This window comes from Cherax quadricarinatus, chromosome 31, assembly GCF_038502225.1.
Source record: "Cherax quadricarinatus isolate ZL_2023a chromosome 31, ASM3850222v1, whole genome shotgun sequence".
NCBI classification, from domain to species: domain Eukaryota; kingdom Metazoa; phylum Arthropoda; class Malacostraca; order Decapoda; family Parastacidae; genus Cherax; species Cherax quadricarinatus.
This window is the reverse complement of record NC_091322.1, coordinates 33,428,986-33,447,794: the sequence shown is the minus strand read 5'-3', so window position 1 is coordinate 33,447,794 and position 18,809 is coordinate 33,428,986. Positions and strand designations below refer to the sequence as shown.

The following is an 18,809-nucleotide window of genomic DNA, read 5'->3' as shown; positions in this document are numbered from 1 at the left end:
CTCATATTACATGTCATGTTCACAGGACAAAGAAAGACCAACAATTCTGCCAGTGCTAAATGTTTACCAGGCTTTTTTCTTCTTGTATGCATAAATCCACATTCTTTTATCCGAAATTCTGAAATTCGAAAAGTTCCGAAACCCAAAGTTTTTTCGTGGAGTGCGGAGCGTCAGTCACTGACAGCCAGAATGGCAAGCGGCAGTTGTGTCTCAGCACTTTTAGTGTTCACACATGCGTCTGCTGTTCGCTGATATTTTGCTTTTGCTTTTTATTTTGCGACTGTTTAATTTCACTGTGATAACGTCAAAAAGAGATGCAGATACCCTTATGGGTAACAGTGAGAAAAAGTAAGGGAAGCATCTGACATTACCAATAACGCAGAAAGTAGAGTTACTGCAGAAGCTTGATCGTGGTGTGTAAGTGCAGTGTCTTACTTAAGAATATAGTGTTGGAACTACCACTGTTTATGATTTAAAGAAATGGTGTTAAATACAAATAAGCAAGAGAATGATACTGATGATGACGACATTGTGAACACAGGTGAGAAAGTCCCCATAAACAATATGGTGAAAATGTGCGATCAGTTACGTCTTTAAAAATGCCGTCTGTCATAGTGCTGCTTTATCACTTGAGAATCATGTTCCTGGTCTATAATTATCCCATTATTTCATTTATCAATACATTACTCTATAAATAAACCATAGTAGTATTTGTAGTCTTTTTTTTTTTTTATCCCACTCAGTGTGAGTATTCATATGTATTTGCTGCAGTGTTAAGGTTTGATTATGGGGTGCTGCCCTAGACCCCACCTTCATTCTGAAATTTGAAAAATTCATAAATTTGAAACACTACTGGCCCCAAGGGTTTCGGATAAAAGAATGCATGCCTGTATCTGCCAAATCTACAACTTTTGCAAATGAAAAGACATTAATCACTATTAATTACTATAAAAAATCTCAATCCTTCTTTTGTAATGGACTTGTTTCCAACCACAAGTAGTCAAGCCACACACTGTTCATATATTCGTTTGTTCCCTCTCGTGTATGTTCATGCGCATGCACACCTGCACTCACTCATTCACACTTGCATAATTATATTTGCTCTGGGTGATGTCAGAGGAAAATTGCCATGAATATGGGCATTCCCCTTGGTTGTGTGAATACTGAATTGGTTCAACACATTTATCATAATGCTGCAAAAAGTTAGCCATAGTATCTGATTCTAAAAGGAAAAGAAAGTACAGACTGAGTACAAGAGATTGTGCATTCCTACAATTATTACTTTGACTGTTTGACAATTATTTCCAAAGTATTACCCGAGAAGTAAAGGATTACCCTTTTCTCATTTTTTAAAGTGAAGAGGATGGAGGGGGTGGGAGAGGCAGAGAACTATGTTCTTATGGCTACTGCTGCAGCATCAATGGGTGGACTGCCCCATATTCTCTTGTTCCACATTACTCTTCCAATGCTGCTTTGTTTTATCTTCCCTTGTACTTTCTCACTTTCATATACCTTCTGATCACAATTTTTTTTTTAACACATCAGCTGTTTCCCACCAAGGCAGGGTGACCCAAAAAGAAAGAAAAACTGTCTTTGCAGAGGCACTCAGATATGACAGCTTAGACGTCCCTCCAAACTGCCAATATCCGAAACCCCTCCTTTAAAGTGCAGACACTGTACTTTCCATTTCCAGGACTCAGATGTGGCTACCACTTTCCCTGAATACCGTCACAAAATATAACCCTGCTCACACTTCAACAGCTTGTCACAAACATACTGTATTATTGTGCCCAAGTACCAGTGACAAATGTTTCACTTAATAAATGCTGTACCACCCCTTCAAAGAAGTAACATGCCATTCAAGATAGATATAAACTTAAATATTCAGTATACAGCAAATTACAGGCACACACAATGGAAATGAAAACTTGATGATGTTCTGGTCAGTCCAGAAGCATTATTGATTCAAAACTGAATAGAAACACTCTCTAAACCATTATTATAGTGCAAAGTAGTTTTAGATGAGATGACCAAGGTCAGGCCACGTTACCTGCGTTATAAAGCTTAGTTGCATTTAAAAATGTACTGGGAAACAAACATCTATAGAAACAAAACCCGAGTTAAGAGTCATACTAGGAATGTTACAAATAAAGGCCCTTTACCTAATCGTGAACATCAGTTACTCTCTCCTCTTCCTTCCCTCTCTTCCCCTTCCCCCTCTCATCCTGGCCAATATTAATAAACACCCTTTGCCCTCTGGATAATAAACTTTCATTTTAACTAATACACTCTGAAGTTATCTGGTGCACACTATCAATCATGCAACCAACACCTCAAATTATTTCCTATTTCTATTGCCCTCACCAGTATACTGGATGAAATTGGTCAGTCCTTATTTGAGACTTACTTCTGGCAACTTGCTTGCCAAAATGTTTTTATGGCACTAATCATGTATTTTTTATTATGTTTGGGAGTATTGTGTAGATATCCCACAACCTGGTCTTTCAAAATTATCATCCCCTCTTCAAGCCTTCATAGGCAGATCTGTTAAGTCTACCTTAATACATAACATCCAATGTTCCTAAATTAAAATGTTAACTGTCTGCCCCTCCCAGTACATTACTAGAATTATTTATTTATCAGAATACATGGGACCTGCCCTGAAATTGGCTTCTTCGTCTCCCAGTGCTGTGACCATACTAAATACAATTTTAGTGTTCACATTCACCTAAAACCTTAAGGGGTCCAGGACTGATCACAGCTTCATGCAGTTTTCATTTTTAGTTTGTGGATTCTTGATTTGTTCCAGAGTATCATGATTCCTATAAGGAAGGCATCTGTTGATTCATCCTAGTGTGACTTACATTTTTGTGGCTAAATTTTATGTCACTCCTCCTCTCACACTACAATAATGTATTGTATACATAATGCTACTTAGCATTTAAAACAGCAAAAATTAGCACTCACCAAATTAGCTGAAGAGCTTTGGCTCCTAAACTTGGTTGGAGAGACTAATGCAGTTTAAAAAAATGGCGATCTTCAACTGCATATATAAAACCAGGCAAACTTCTAAAGCAGGAAATTCTTCTGCGATGCAAGTAGTAGTATTATTCAACGAAGTTCCACAATCCTTTCCTTGTTGTATGGCTCCAATATACCTGCTTTTTGTCTTCATTCCAAAATCAGTGCATCTTCCATCTCTTCTTATTTGGGTATCCTCAGCTTAAGGTCAAAACTGTGACCACATTTGTTAACAATTAGTTTCACTTCATCGCAGATTTTAGCATTTTCCTGATCCCATCTTACATGCCCGTAGATGGTCAAGAGATTCCACCCTCTCTTTATTTTTAATTCACACCAGCAAATCAGATTTATTCACTTCTTTCTGTGGTACCTCTGAGATTTGGATGGAACACCATACTAGTATTGCATAAAACCTTGAGTAATGTGCGTAAATTATTAATCCTGTGAGGTGCCCGAATAAATCATACATCATTTCTTAGTGTATACATGTATTGCACTAGTTTAAAAAACATCGTCTGAAGGCAATGTGTGGTCTACAAACATGCCTTTCTTTCTCTCTCTTTCTCTCTCTCTCACACACACACACACACACACACACACACACACACACACACACAAAACTAGTCAAAGTGAAACTCTATATCACAAGAAGTGTACCCATGCTAGTTCCTATGTCAAAGGGAAATATGACAGAAGGAAATCTGAGATCTAAGCTTCTTATCTTTGAAAGAATTTATAACATGACAGTAAAGTATATGCTCACATCATACAAAATCCACTGCAGCATAGTGAAGGTAGACAAGGCAAAATTCTTTACAATAAACAAAAGAATAATGTTAACTACATTCAAGAATGAGCCATACAGACATGTGGAAACATTTCTAAACATGAGTCTTAAAGTAACAGAATGAAGTGAACAATGAAATCAAAGTTAAGCGGCAGGGCTGAAATCTAGAACTCCTAATTAACAGTACATTGGTTCAGGTATAACCTAACACACAGTGCCCCCATTTTCCAATATCCTGTTGAACTGATAGGGAGTAATGCTTCTCAACCCCAATTCACATTTATTTACCCTACTGGCTCGACACCTATGATGAAACCAAATTCAGATCAGACAGGATGCCTATTTTCTTTTCTTGGCACATGACACTTTGAACTGAAATCCAACCATGGGATTTCATTCAAAATATGCTCACTGGATTTCCCACCCAAATATTTTTTCTTTCCATGTAGATATTAAACAAATTACAGAAATATATAAAGAGATAGCAGGAAAAAAAAAGCCAAAATATTTTTATGAAAACAGTCTCAATCTATTTCTCGCCTCTAAAGTGTTTTCTAAGACTCGTTCTTCTTAAGAAAATAAATCAGAAAGCAGTTAGAATGGTACTGAAAGAAATACAGCCATTCTAATCTTATAGGGTAGATTATAAGTGAAAATATTTTTCTAACAGTCTCTGAAATGCATTAATTTTTGTTCAAGGTATTTTGGTGCATGTGTACCACCAGGCTTATATCTATGTGGATATAAATCAGTCAAAAAAATGTGCATTTTTTTACAATGTACATTTCTTTTGGTTTGGTGCACCCAGTATCTGAGAAATCAACCTCCATCATCAGTGCAATACTAGACCAAGTGTTTACTAGAAATAAATGAATACACAAATAACCCGCACATGAAAGAGAGGAGCTTACAATGTTGTTTCGGTCCAACTTGGACCATTGACTAAGTCACACTAACGAAAAGGAGAGAAGGAGGAAGTATATATATAGGCCAGCAGACAGGGATGGAACAAGAGAGGTAGTAGTGGAGGTGGTAGTAGTGGAGGTAGTAGTAGTGGAGGTAGTAGGTAGTAATGGTAGTGGTGGAGTCAGATACAAAGAAAGAGGAGCACTGCAAGGGAGCTACGGGCCGAAGAGGGTAGGAGCAAGAACACAGAGGGGAGAAAAATAATGAAGGAACAAAGAGGAAAGGGGAAGAGGGAGAAGAAGCAAAAGGAATCAGGTTAGGTCATGGGTGTTCTGAAGTTCAGAGCATTTTACAATGTAGTGGGAAAGAAAAGTATCTACATAGACAAAGCCAGGACTGCGATTCATACAAGGAAAGTTGTGTATAAGGGAGGATTCAATCAGATGGCAACTGTGAAAGTTGGACGTAAGGTAGACAGTTTTAGTAGAAGACCAGTCAATATGATGACTCTGATCTCGGACGTGATAGAAAAGAGCATTGTTGGCATCAGCACTTTCATACTCCCTAAGTCTGTCAAAAAGAGATCGACCAGTTTCTCTAAAGTACTGAAGAGGAAAGGAGGAACAAGAAATAAGAGTAGACACCAGGAGCATCTATAGAGGGAGGAGACGTATGAACTAGATTAGTGCGAAGTGTTAGTCTGGTGGAAAGCAAGTTTGATGTCTAAGGAACGGAGAGAGTTGTTGATATTAGAAATACCGGAAATGTTGGGAAGGCAGAGGACAGGAGAGTTCCCACTACTACCTTTCTTGTCCCGTCCCTGTCTGCTGGCCTATATATACTCCCTCCTTCTCTCCTTTTCGTTAATGCGACTTTGTCAATGGTCCAAGACGGACCGAAATGTCACCGTAAGCTCCTCTCTTCTATGTGCGGGTTATTCGTGTATCGTTCTAGTCACAGTAGTGCCTTTTTTTGTTAAAAAAAATAATTCTGTATAATTATCCATATTCACTTGGCAAAAGTGACAATGTTCCATTAAAAAAAATACACACAGTAAAATACGACTTGGAAAGAAAAATACACAACACAATTGACTAGATTATGGACAATGTGAAACTATGTTGGTCTAAAAAGGGTTTCAAACAAGACAGAAATCAACAGCACTAATGTATAATCTTCTATTCAAGTTTACCACTATTATTATTATTATTATTATGATTATTCTTATTTTTATTAACTGGGAAGTGGTAACCCCTAAGGATCATATTCCACCTGAGATATGAGAAGCAATCAGGTTTAATTGAAAGGCATGGGAAACTCCAAGTCCTTAAATCAGTCTCTTACACCAGCAACACACTTCCTCCTTTGAAGGGTATTTGAATTTGCTAAAAAACAAACTAAACATGAAAGACAAACATACAAAGAATAATAGATTAAAGTAAAATTGCAGAATTGGGGGAAATGGGAGATACTACATAATTAGTTACAGTGCACGATTACAGTAGAAGACATGTCACAGCAGGCATGTGTGAACGTGTTAGACAGGAGTGAGTGGAGGCAAATATTGTTTGGGACCTTACAAGCTGCTGGAATGTAAGCAAGGTAACATTTTGTGAAGGGATTCAGGGAAAATGGTTAACCAGACTCGAGTCCCTACCCTGCCTTTAGAGTGCAGGCATTGTACTTCCCACCTTCCAGGACTCAAGTCCATTTTCTCTGAATCCCTTCATACAATGTTACCTTGCTCACATTCCAACAGCTTATCAGGTCCCAAACTACCATTTATCTCTACTCACTCCTAACATGCTCACACATGTCTGCTGGATGTCCAACTCCCCTTTCACACAAAACCTCCTTCACTTCCTCCTTCCATCCTTTCTTAGGACAACCCCTACCCAGCCTTCCCTCCACTACAGATTTATACACCCTCCAAGTCATCTTATTTTGCTCCATCTTCTCAGTGACCAAACCACCTCAACAACCCCTCCTCAGCCCTCTGGATAATACTTTTAGTAACTCTGCACCTCCTTCTAATCACCAAATTATGAATTCTCTGCATAATAATTACACCACACATTGCCCTAAGACACAGCATCTCCACTTCCTCAAACCACCTCCTCCCTGCAACACACAACCCAAGCTTCACACCCATATAAGAGCGTTGGTACCAATATGCTCTCATACAGTCCCCTCTTTGCCTTCATGGATAATGTTCATCATCTCCTCTGATATCTCAATGCACCACCCACCTTTTTTCCCTTCATCAATTCTATGGTTTGCTTTGTCTTTTATATAGCCATCCGCTGATAGGTCCACTTCCAAATATCTAAACACATTTACTTCCACTCATTACCTAATTTGTTACCCCTCATCACCATGCTCTTATCTATGTTCATTTAACGACAGCAGAAATGCTTATGCTATTCTGGCAAGACAGAAAAACTCCAAAGACATGCTACAATGATGGTTTCCTGAACCAAGAGTCAGGAGTTATGAATGAATACTAAAAACTTTGAAGATGTTTATTTATCAATAAAAGGAAAAAATAACCTGTAAACCACTTACAGTATTATGAAACTATACGAGGGGGAACATAAGGATGATTTCTTAAGTAACATCATCAGGGAAAGTAAATTGAGAAGAGACCTGGAGCCAACCTGTGCACAAAGGCACTGAATTATGGTTAAAAATCTCTTTAAAATGTTATGTAAAAAAAAAAAAAGTAAGCTTTATTATTACTGAAGGTCAGAGAATGACACTGCCCCCATGCTTCCTGAGAATTTATATATAATAACCATGTATTTCTGGGACACTAAGTACATCCATATACTAGTACTGCAGCCACAATGAGCCAAAAATTCTAGCAAATTGCAACTACAATGTCACAATGATGAATATAAAGGATATAAAATATAGACAAATCCTCCGATGTAACTATAATTATTTTTTTATTACTAAGCAGCTATTTATAGTGACTAACATTACCGTGAACATTTTCTGAATAATTTTTGCATATACTATAACAATTAGTTTAAACACGAATGTTAAATGATTAAATCTAAAATTTCCTGGGGAGTGAGGATATACATTTTTATACCACACATGTTTTTCACAATTACTATAGGTACTGTATATGTTAAATATAATGTGGACACAATACTATACGCTCAAACTGGGTACTGGACTGTAAAAGTTCTTTGTTTCATGCCTTATTGAACAAAGGAATATGCAGATACTGAACAAAAGATGATTTGGTTAAATTCCTTTATTATTAAATAATAACTCAGACTGGAATAAAATGTACTTAATATTATATTTTAACACAAAGCATGAAGGGGAAAAAACTGTTGCCAAAATAAGTTGGCAACTTATGTTTGGTCCTTAAAAATTTATGCAAACATTACCTACTCAATGCAAATTAATAGCTGTATATTTCACTGACAATAAACCCAAGAGAAATCAAAATGAATAACTGTCAATGAATAAACAGAAGAATGGATAAGAATTGCTCTTAGTATCCCTGTCCATTCTTCTGTTTATTTGCTGACAGTCATTTATTATGACAATCTCGAGTTTATGGAATATATGGCTTTGAGGGGAATGAGAATGAAAGCTTCTGGAGTAGCAAGATGAAACAGTCATCATTGGTGCTGCCGATGCAACAACGTCACTCAAATGCTGATTATAAAATAATCTAATTGCAAGCTCCATGGTGTTGGGTCTGCTACATGCATGGACTATGGTTCGAGTCCATGCATTCTTCTATTTATTCACTAACAATGTTAATATACATACAAATTCACCCTTCAATAAATTTTCAAATTTTTACCTCCTTTTTCTGCACTACAAATATAAATTATATACAGATACAAACCCTCAAATCCTCTTTATTGTGATGAGTTTTCAGGATTTCCTGTTATTTGGAACTAAATATTGGGTACACTACCAGAGGCCTAAATTTCTAAATAGCTTATGTAAAAAATAAAAACTGGCATTAACAAAATGTAGGGACAGGTACATCTGATAATTAATTACTCTAGGTCTGTTGGTAGAGCTCACACAGCTCCTTGACCATTGCACTACTTAACACAACAATCAAACTCCTTACACTGTTGTCTTAATGTGGTAGTAAAGATGCCAAAATCAAATATTCAGGCAGCATAAAGCCAACTTAGTGTGAATTGGAAGCTGCACCCTCTAGTCCGGTGTTTGGCCTATTTTAAGGTACCACAACACTAATATCCTATTTCTTAATTTAGCTCTTCCTCTTCTGTCTGTATTCCTTCTTACCTACTTTCCCTGATCTTCTCTCTTTTTTTTTTATGCATGCATGAAGAAAACACTAAGCTAATAGCATTGTATTTTCTACTGTCGAGATACGCACAAGTTTTGATCACACGAGCATGCAGGCCTTAGAGAATGAATAATACACAGTACAAAGAATAAAAAACAATTATTTGATTCTCTGTTTCTTTATATTATATACATTTATTAATTATTGTGCATTATCAAATTCAAAACTCTGGAAGAGTTCAAATAGCTCCCTGAGCCATCACAGACACTCTACCCAACATCTACCTGATACTGGATTTGTTTCAGCTTACTTGTATACTAATGCATTTTCATCCAAATTTTGAACAGCTCCAGCAGCTTTACAATAAACAGGGGATGGTATTCTCTCTTAATAATATTATGTACAGGCCTCTTCATGACTAATATGAGCAGAGAGGTAAAAGCTATGGGAGAACTTCACACACACACAAACACCTGGTCAAGCACATCAAGAAATTAGAGAAAGTGCAAAGGTTTGCAACAAGACTAGTCCCAGAGCTAAGGGGATTGACCTATGAAGAAAAGAAATCAGCCTGACAACACTGGAGGACAGGAGGGTCAGGGGAGATAGGATAACAACATATAAAATACCGCGAGGAATTGACAAGGTGGACAAAGACTGGATGTTCCTGAGATGGGACACAGAAACAAGGGATCACAATTGGAAATTGAAGACTCCTATGAGTCAAAGGGATGTTAGGAAGTACTTTTTCAGTCACAGTTGTCAGGAAGTGAAACAGCCTAGAAAGCAACGTAATGGAGGCAGGAACCTTACATAGTTTTAAGACGAGGTTTGATAAAGCTCATGGAGCAGGAAGAAAGAGGACCTAGTAGCAAACAGTGAAGAGGCAGGGTCAGGAACCATGACTTGACCCCTGCAACCACAAACAGATGAGTATATATACACACACACACACACACACACACACACACACACACACACATTGTGGGGCAACAGCTTTCAGATATTTTGCTTAATTTCAGATTCAAGTGCTTGTACCTGTATTAATATTTTAACGTGAAACATGCACAACTCTTTAAACACATTTAGCAGTCCAACTTCTACAATAAGCATTTGGAAAATATACCTGTTGCCACTTTTTATCATAGTAAGAAATATATATTCACATGCTGCAAGCTATATTATGACCCACCTGTAGCAAGTTGTGTCAGACTCTCCTTGAGGACAATCACGGGAAATGTGGCCACTTGCACCACACACATAACAGCGCTTTTCATTCTCTTGTTCTCCTCCAACTGGACACTCGCGAGATATATGCCCAATCTTGCCACAGACATAACACTGAAATATAAATTCACATGAAACTATCTATTTCTAAAGTTATAGACATGTTTAACACAAATTTTAGTACAAAGCCTGAAGTGTCTATTTTAGGTACACCTTTTTACATAAAGTACGTGTATCAGCACAATCAAAATAAACTCTATAATAGAAGAGTTACCTGTTAGCTGATTACCCTTGTGTCAAATAATATAATCAAATTGAGTGCTAAACCCAAAAGGGTCATACAGCACCCCCCCCTTATATCATATACAAGTAATGGTCTTCAAACCAGAATATTGAATGTATTTCATGGTTGCCTAATAGAAAAATCCTTATCTATTCATCCCTCAAAACTACGTAATGAACTTCAGTTACCACAAACTTTAATCATATGTATTTACTATTACACAAACAACAGTTAAAAAACATTGTTTTGAAATTTAGTTTTCAGAAGTTGTACCAAACCCTACCTCCGTCACGTATGTATTTCTGTCCAAGTACACCAAGTCTGCATTTATTCTGAGAGATACATTCCCGAAAATTGTCGGGCAAAATAAAATTGTGCTAAATAACGTCAAAAAAATAGGGCTACATTTTAACCCTTTCAGGGTCCTCAGGTCCTCTCCCAGACTTGTTCTCAGGGTTGCCCAAATTTCAAAAAAAAAATTTTTTATTTTTTTCTTATGAAAAGATAGAGAATCTTTTCCCGATCATAATGACACCAAAAGTATGAAATTTGATGGAAAACTTACGGAATTATGCTCTCGCGAAGTTAGTGGTCTCAACGATGTTTATGCATCGGCGATTTTGCCCACTGAGTCCTATTTTCGGCCAATTCCAGTGTATTAGTAGACAAAAATCATAATTATTTTGCTAGAACTCCATTTTTTCTATCGAATGAGTACAAGAAACCACCCATTTACCTATTTCAACTATCCAATACAGTGGTCAGAATATAGCAATTTTGCCAATTTCACACAAATTTCAAAAGATGCCAATTTCCAAATAGGGTCCAGAATAAACAAGACATTCCTGGCACTAAAATAACATTTCCTCTGTTCATTAGTCACGTCCCCACGCCCATCTTACATTCTTTTGCTTTCCACTTTGAATTTTTATTCTCACAAAAAAATAGAAGATTTACTGCTATCCAGACTACTGCATTAGTGTAGAAATGGTATAAATAATATCGGCGCACTTGTGAAAGAATATTAGACTCGCCAGTTGACGTGTATTGGACGCTTAGCATGATTTGTTTACTTTTGAACTTTGGTAAAAATTGAACATTTCTGTTACTTTGAGCTCAATTTCAAGGTACTTTTCATTGTAAAACCAGTCAAAATCATCTCAATTTCTGTAATATGTCTTCCATTCTATAAAATGAGACCAGGAAAACTAGAATACAACAATAAATACCATATGAAAATACAGTGGAAAGTCGCTGTTTTAATCCAAAAACACGGTCAGTTTTTTTTTTTCTCATTACACACTGTGTGCTGCAGGATTTTTTTTTATACTGCACACACTGACCACATAGACCCATTCTTTCATATGCAGGCCTATCAGCTTTCTCTCATTAGATTTGAGGGCACTAGAATTTAGGCGTACTAGTACGTCAAAAACCCTGGTGTGTAAGCCGTACTAGTACGGCCGAAACCCTGAAAGGGTTAATGTCACCTTTGCACCGTTAATAACATTTTTGGTATACTTTAAAAATGTGTAAACAATAGTGTACTGTAGTATATTGAAATAAACAGAACAGAGGAAATCAGCTCTAATATACATTACAGGTCTCCCTCAACATTCGCGTTTTCCACTTTTGCGGGCTTCAAACATTCGCAAATTCCCAGCCGCCCAATCATATTTAAAATATGTCATTACACATTTTAGGAATTGTGGCGGTGGCAGAGTTTGTTTGGAGACAGGACAAGATAGGCCTTCAATATGATCACTAATAACTCTACGGCTTATTTATCTATCACATTTCATCTATTATGACATAAACAATATTATACAACACAGAAACATGGCACATATTCTTGAATGAAAAAAGTCATTAAGTATGTAACGAGTGTTGTTGCGTAGTTGTTAGGTGTATCAGTGCCACTGAGAGCATAAGCTGTACATACTGGTGGTGGAGGGAGGTGGCAGCAGAGGCGGTAGAGATGGAGGTGTTGTCAGTAGCCCTATATAATTCCAACAACATTGGAGGAGTTAGGTTCATGCTGTCCTTTTTCTACTGATTAATCTCTTAACTTACTTGCTACACTGTTAATGCTACACTTTATTGCTGGCTGGAGCTACAGCCTTTATCGACTAGTACTGCTTTAGTATCGTATAAATCACTGAAGAAAGCACATTCTCCCCTCTCTCTTCCTCCTCCACTTTGGTACTCTGCTATGAGTTCTTTCTTGAATTCTATATTCTTTCTCACCTTCTTTACCAAATGGCTGGCACTAGTACAATATTTCATGATATTTTCATGTGTTTCATGATTGTTCATGGTTCAATAGATTAGGGAAGCAGTATTGCATTATATTTCCCTACAACACATTGGGGCACCAAACATTCGCAATGCTCTTGATCCCCTAACCCTCGTGAATGTTGAGGGAGACCTATATTTAGGTATGAATACTGGTCAGAGAGCCCGTTGTAAGTCCAAGGCATCAGTAAACAAGTACTACTTCATTAAGTGAGGAGAGGCTGTACAATATATTATACAATATTAGGTTGGTAGACAGCAACCACCCATGGAGGTACCATCGTCTTGCCGAGTGAGTGTAAAACAAAAGCCTGTAATTGTTTTACACGATGGTAGGCTTGCTGGTGTCCTTTTTCTGTCTCAAACATGCAAGATTTCAGGTACATCTTGCTACTTCTACTTCCACTTAGGTCACACTACACAGGTGAGTATGATCCAGCAAAACTCGACCGTGTATTCACCTTGAGTAGTTCGGACATCGAGGATATCATGTATGTAAAAGGCCCCTTGGAGCTAGTGATCATGTGGTTCTGTGCTTTGATTATATAGATGAGCTACAAGTGGAGAGAGTAGCAGGAATAGGATGGGAAAACCAAACTACAAAAAAAGGGGACTACACAGGCATGAGAAACTTCCTGCAAGACCTTCAGTGGGAGAGAGAACTGGCAGGAGAACCAGTAAAAGAAACGATGGACTATGTGACAACAAAATACAAGGAAGCGGAGGAGAGGTTTGTTCTCCAGGGAAACAGAAATACTGTAATGGGAAGACCAGAATGAGTTTTTGGTTCACCCAAAGGTGTAGGGAGGCAAAAACTAGGTGCACTAAAGAATGGAAAAGGTACATAAGACAAAGGACCCAGGAAAATAAAGAGATCAGCCAAAGAGCCAGAAAAACATGCACAGACAAGAAGGGAGGCTCAGCGACAATACAAAAATGACATAGCATCGAAAGTCAAGTCTGATCCGATGCTGTTGTATAGCCACATCAGGAGGAAAACAACAGTCAAGGACCAGGTAATCAGGCTGAGAAAAGATGGTGAAGAGTTCACAAGAAATGACCAAGAGGTGTGTGAGGAGCTCAACATGAGATTTAAAGAAGTGTTTAGAGTGGAAACAGGTAGGATGCCAGGAATTCAGAAGAAGCTGCTATATGTGAACTCAATACCTCAAAGGCAGTGGGACCAGACATCTCTCCGAGGGTCCTTAGAGAGGGAGCAGAGATGCTGTGTGTGCCACTAACAAAGATCTTCAACACATCCATTGAAACTGGGCAACTACCTGAGGTATGGAAGATGGCAAATGTAGTACCAATTTTTGAAAATGGAGGCAGACACGAGGCACTAAACTACAGACCTGTGTCACTAACGTGTATAATATGCAAAGTCATGGAGATCATCAGGAGAGTGGTGCAGCACCCTGAAAGACACAAGCTTATAAATGACAACCAGCACAGTTTCAGGGAAGGAAAATCCTGTGTCACCAACCTACTGGAGTTTTATGACAAGGTAACAGAAGTAACATACGAGAGACAGGGGTGGATAGACTGCATTTTCTTGGATTGCAAGAAAGCCTTCAACACAGGTCCTCACAAGAGGTTAATGAAAAAGCTAGAGGATCAGGCACACATAACAAGAAAGCACTGCAATGGATCAGAGAATATCTGACAGTGAGGCAACAAGAAATCATGGTACGTGACAAGGTGTCAGAGTGGGTGCCTGTGACAAGCGAGGTTCCACAGGGGTCAGTCCTAGGGCCTGTGCTGTTTTTGGTATATGTGAATGACAAAGGGAGAGACTCAGAAGTATCCTTGTTTACAGATGATGTGAAGTTAATGAGGAGAATCAAATCGGTCGGGGATCAGGTAGGACTACAAAGAGACCTGGACAGGCTACAAGCCTGGTCCAGCAACTGGCTCCTTGAATCTAACCTCGCAAAAAGCAGTCATGAAGCTTGGGGAAGGGCAAAGAAGACTGCAGACAGAGTATAGTCTAGGTGGCCAAAGACTGCATACCTCACTCAAGGAAAAAGGTCTTGGGGCGAGTATAATACCGAGCACACCTCCTGAGGGGCACATCAATCAGATAACTGCTGCAGCACACAAGCATCTGGCAAACCTAAGGATTTGAGGTTCTGACCTGAGGATAGGTGAGAATGGGAAGGAAGAGGGAGGGGAGGGATGGAAAATTGGAAGAGGTTGGGAGGGTGGAGCAGGAGGTGGGGTATGACAGGCGAGTGTCCTCATTTATCGTATAGCGTGCCGATACCTCAGTAAGTAATCGTTCAACCCTGTATACCATATACATCAGGCTCATACTGGAGTATGCAGCACCAGTTTGGAATCCACACAGGAGGATCAGGGGAGACACGATAACAACATATAAAATACATGTACTGCGCAGAATAGACAATGTGGACAAAGACAGGATGTTTCAGAGATGGGACACAGAAACAAGGGGTCACAGTTGGAAGTTGAAGACTCAGACGAGTCAAAGGGATGTTAGGAAGCATTTCTTCAGTCACAGAGTTGTCAGGCAGTGGAATAGCCTAGAAAGTGATGTAGTGGAGGCGGGAACGATACATAGTTTTAAGACGAGGTTTGATAAAGCTCATGCAGCAGGGAGAGAGAAGACCTAGTAGCATTCAGTGAAGATGCGGGGCCAGGAGCTATGACTCGACCCCTGCAACCACAAACAGGCGAGTAGGAATAGGCGATTATATGCATGCACAAGCATATGTATACACACCCCCCTCTGGGTTTTCTTCTATTTTCTTACTAGTTCTTGTTCTTGTTTATTTCCAGGGGAAGTGGAACAGAATTCTTCCTCCTTAAGCCATGTGTCGTAAGAGGCGACTAAAATGCCGGGAGCAAGGGGCTAGTAGCCCCTTCTCCTGTATACATTACTGAAGTTAATGAGAGAATCTTTTGTTTTTCTTTTTGGGCCACCCTGCTTCGGTGGGATATGGCTGGTTTGTTGAAAGAAAAAGAATACTGAATAATGGTATCATATGTACCTAAGTATTGGCAGTGTGTGTGAATAGTTCCTTTGTTTAAGGGAAAAGGGGATAAAAGAGTAAAAATTATAGGGGAATAAGCCTGGTAAAGTGTATGGTAGTTATTACTGAAAGAATTAAAGGTAAGACAGAGAGCAGGATAGCTGATATGTCTTTCGGAAGAGTTGGGGATGTGTAGACCAAGTGCTTACATTGAAGCATACCAGTGAACAACATTTATGGATTTAAAGGCATATGATAGGGTGGATAGGGAAGGAATATGGCAGATGTTGCAAGTGTACAGAATAGGTGGTACATTACTAAAAGCAGTTAAGAGTTTTTACGAGAATAGCAAGGCTCAGATTAGAGTATGTAGGAGAGAGGGAGATTATTTTCTAGTAAAGGCAGGCCTTAGACAGGGGTGTGTGATGTCACCATGGTTATTTAACATAGTTATAGATGGGGGTTGAAAAAGAAATGAATGCTGGGGTGTTGAGTAGTCTTTTTTTTTTTTTTTTTTTTATAACCCTTTGACTGTTTCGGTCACATATATATATATATGTCTTACGAGGTACAGTGTTTGACGTATATAGACTCACAAATTCTAGCAGCTTCAAATCAAGCAGGAGAGAGCTGGTAGGCTCCCATGTGAGAGAATGGGTCTGTGTGCACCATATAAAAAAAATCCTAGAGCACGCAATGCATAATGAGAAAAAAAAACTGACCGTTTTTTTTTTTTAAATTTTTTTAATTAAAATACAGACTTTGAGGTCTATTTTCGTATAGTATTTATGGTTGTGTTCTCGTTTTCTTGGTCTCATTTGATAGAATGGAAAACATATTATAGAAATAGAGGTGATTTTGATTGGTTTTACTATAAAAAGAACCTGGAAATGGAGCTCAAAGTATGGGAAATGTTTGATTTTTGCCGATGTTCAAAAGTAAACAAATGATGTCATTGTCCAATAAATGTCCAACTAGCCATTCTAACATGCAGTCATGAATGGATTGACATTATTTGTACGATTATTACAGTATTGCAGTAGTCTGCATAACAGTAAATCTTCTCTTTTTTGTTTGAATAAAAATTCAAAATAGAAAGCAAGAGTAATATTAGAGGGGCCTGGAGACGTGACTGATGAACAAAGAAAATATTATTTTAGAGCCAGGAATGTCTGCATTGTTCATTCTGGACCTTATTTTGAAACTGTCATATTTTTTAATTTTCATGAAAATGGCCAAATTGCAAATTTTTGACCACGTTATTGGGTAGTTGAAATCGGTAAATGGGCAATCGATAGAAAAAATGAAGTTCTAAAGAAATAGCTATGAGTTTGGTCGACTGGAACAATGCAATTAGCCATAAATAGGGCTCAAAGTGGGCGAAATCGCCGATTTGTAAATATCGCCGAGGTCGCTAACTTCGCGAGAGCGCAATTTCATCAGTTTTCCATCAAATTTCGTATTGTTTGGTGTCATTACAATCGGGAAACGATTCTCTATCATTTCATAAGAAAAAAAAATTTTTTTTTTTTAAATTTTGTGACACCAGGAGACACCTTAGGATTGGGGGTTGCAACAGTCAAGGGGTTAAAGTGCAGGCATTATACTTCCCATTTCCAGGACTCAAGTCCGGCTATATAAAATAACCGGTTTCCCCGAATCCCTTCACTAAACATTACCCTGCTCACACTCCAACAGATCGTCAGGTCCCAAATACCATTCATCTCCATTCACTCCTATCTAACACGCTCATGCACGCTTGCTGGAAGTCCAAGCCCTTCAACCACAAAACCTCCTTTAACCCCTCCCTCCAACCTTTTCGAGGATGACCCCTACCCCTCCTTCCTTCCCCTACAGAATTATACACTCTCCATGTCATTCTACTTTGATCCATTCTCTCTAAATGACCAAACCACCTCAACAACCCCTCTTCAGTCCTCTGACTAATACTTTTATTAACTCCTCACCTTCTCCTAATTTCCACACTCCAAATTTTCTGCATAATATTTACACCACACATTGCCCTGAGACAGGACATCTCCACTGCCTCCAACCGTCTCCTCGCTGCAGCATTTACAACCCAAGCTTCACACCCATGTAAGTGTGTTGGTACTACTATACTTTCATACATTCCCTTCTTTGCCTCCATAGATAACATTTTTTGTCTCCACAGATACCTCAATGCACCGAGAGACACACTCCGTATACTCTACTCTTCCTATAGCACTTCTGCTTTGTAAAAACCTCTCATAAGCTAACTTTTTCTCTTGTATCACACCCTTTACTTCATCATTCCACCACATATGAGAATTTAATACAAAGTAGGAGTTGTCACAGTTGATTTTTGACAATAACACTGTGCTTTTGGGAGATTCTGAGAAGGTACAAAGATTGGTGGACAAATTTGGGAGGGTATGTAAAAGGAGGAAATTAAAAGTGAACTTAGGAAAGAGCAAGGTGATGAGGGTAACAAACAATTTAGGTAATGGAAGGTTGGATATTATGTTGAAAGCAATATGGTGGAGTGAATGTGTTCAGATATTTAAGAGTAAATTTGTTGATGGATGGTCTATGAATGAGGAGAACTAATTCTGAACTTAAATAATGATGTGGAAGGTAGTGTCAGAGATGTGAGAGCTGCCCATTGGCTTTAGCCTCTAGGAAAACAGACTGCATATTTCATTTTCCAACTCTACCACACATTTTACTTGGCCAATAATGTTACATTTAATGGAAGAGTGAGGAGGGATTCAACCACACCACTCACTAGCCAACACCAGAGCCAGCAGTGGATCGAGGGAGTAAATGAGCACCCGTCACCAATTCCCATAGCTTCCTGCTAACAGCTGAAGACTTGCCCACATGTCTTTCCTCATGTGATGAGACAGTCAATGGTAAACATTACTTTGCCTTACCTTGATATCAGGACACAGAGATTCTCTAAATATAAATATGCCAAAGTGTTGAAGTAATCAGCTGATTGGTATTATGGTGGCC

General features: G+C 38.5%; 1 protein-coding gene across 1 annotated transcript in view; it reads right to left on the bottom strand.

Moving 5' to 3' along the window:
* Window positions 1-18,809, bottom strand: part of LOC128696442 (zinc finger CCHC domain-containing protein 7) — a 277,915-nt gene that overhangs the window by 148,615 nt on the left and 110,491 nt on the right. Inside the window, exon 5 of the mRNA XM_070090407.1 lies at window positions 10,204-10,352. Coding sequence (XP_069946508.1) covers window positions 10,204-10,352 — 149 coding nt within the window. The remainder of the gene's footprint in view (window positions 1-10,203; window positions 10,353-18,809) is intronic.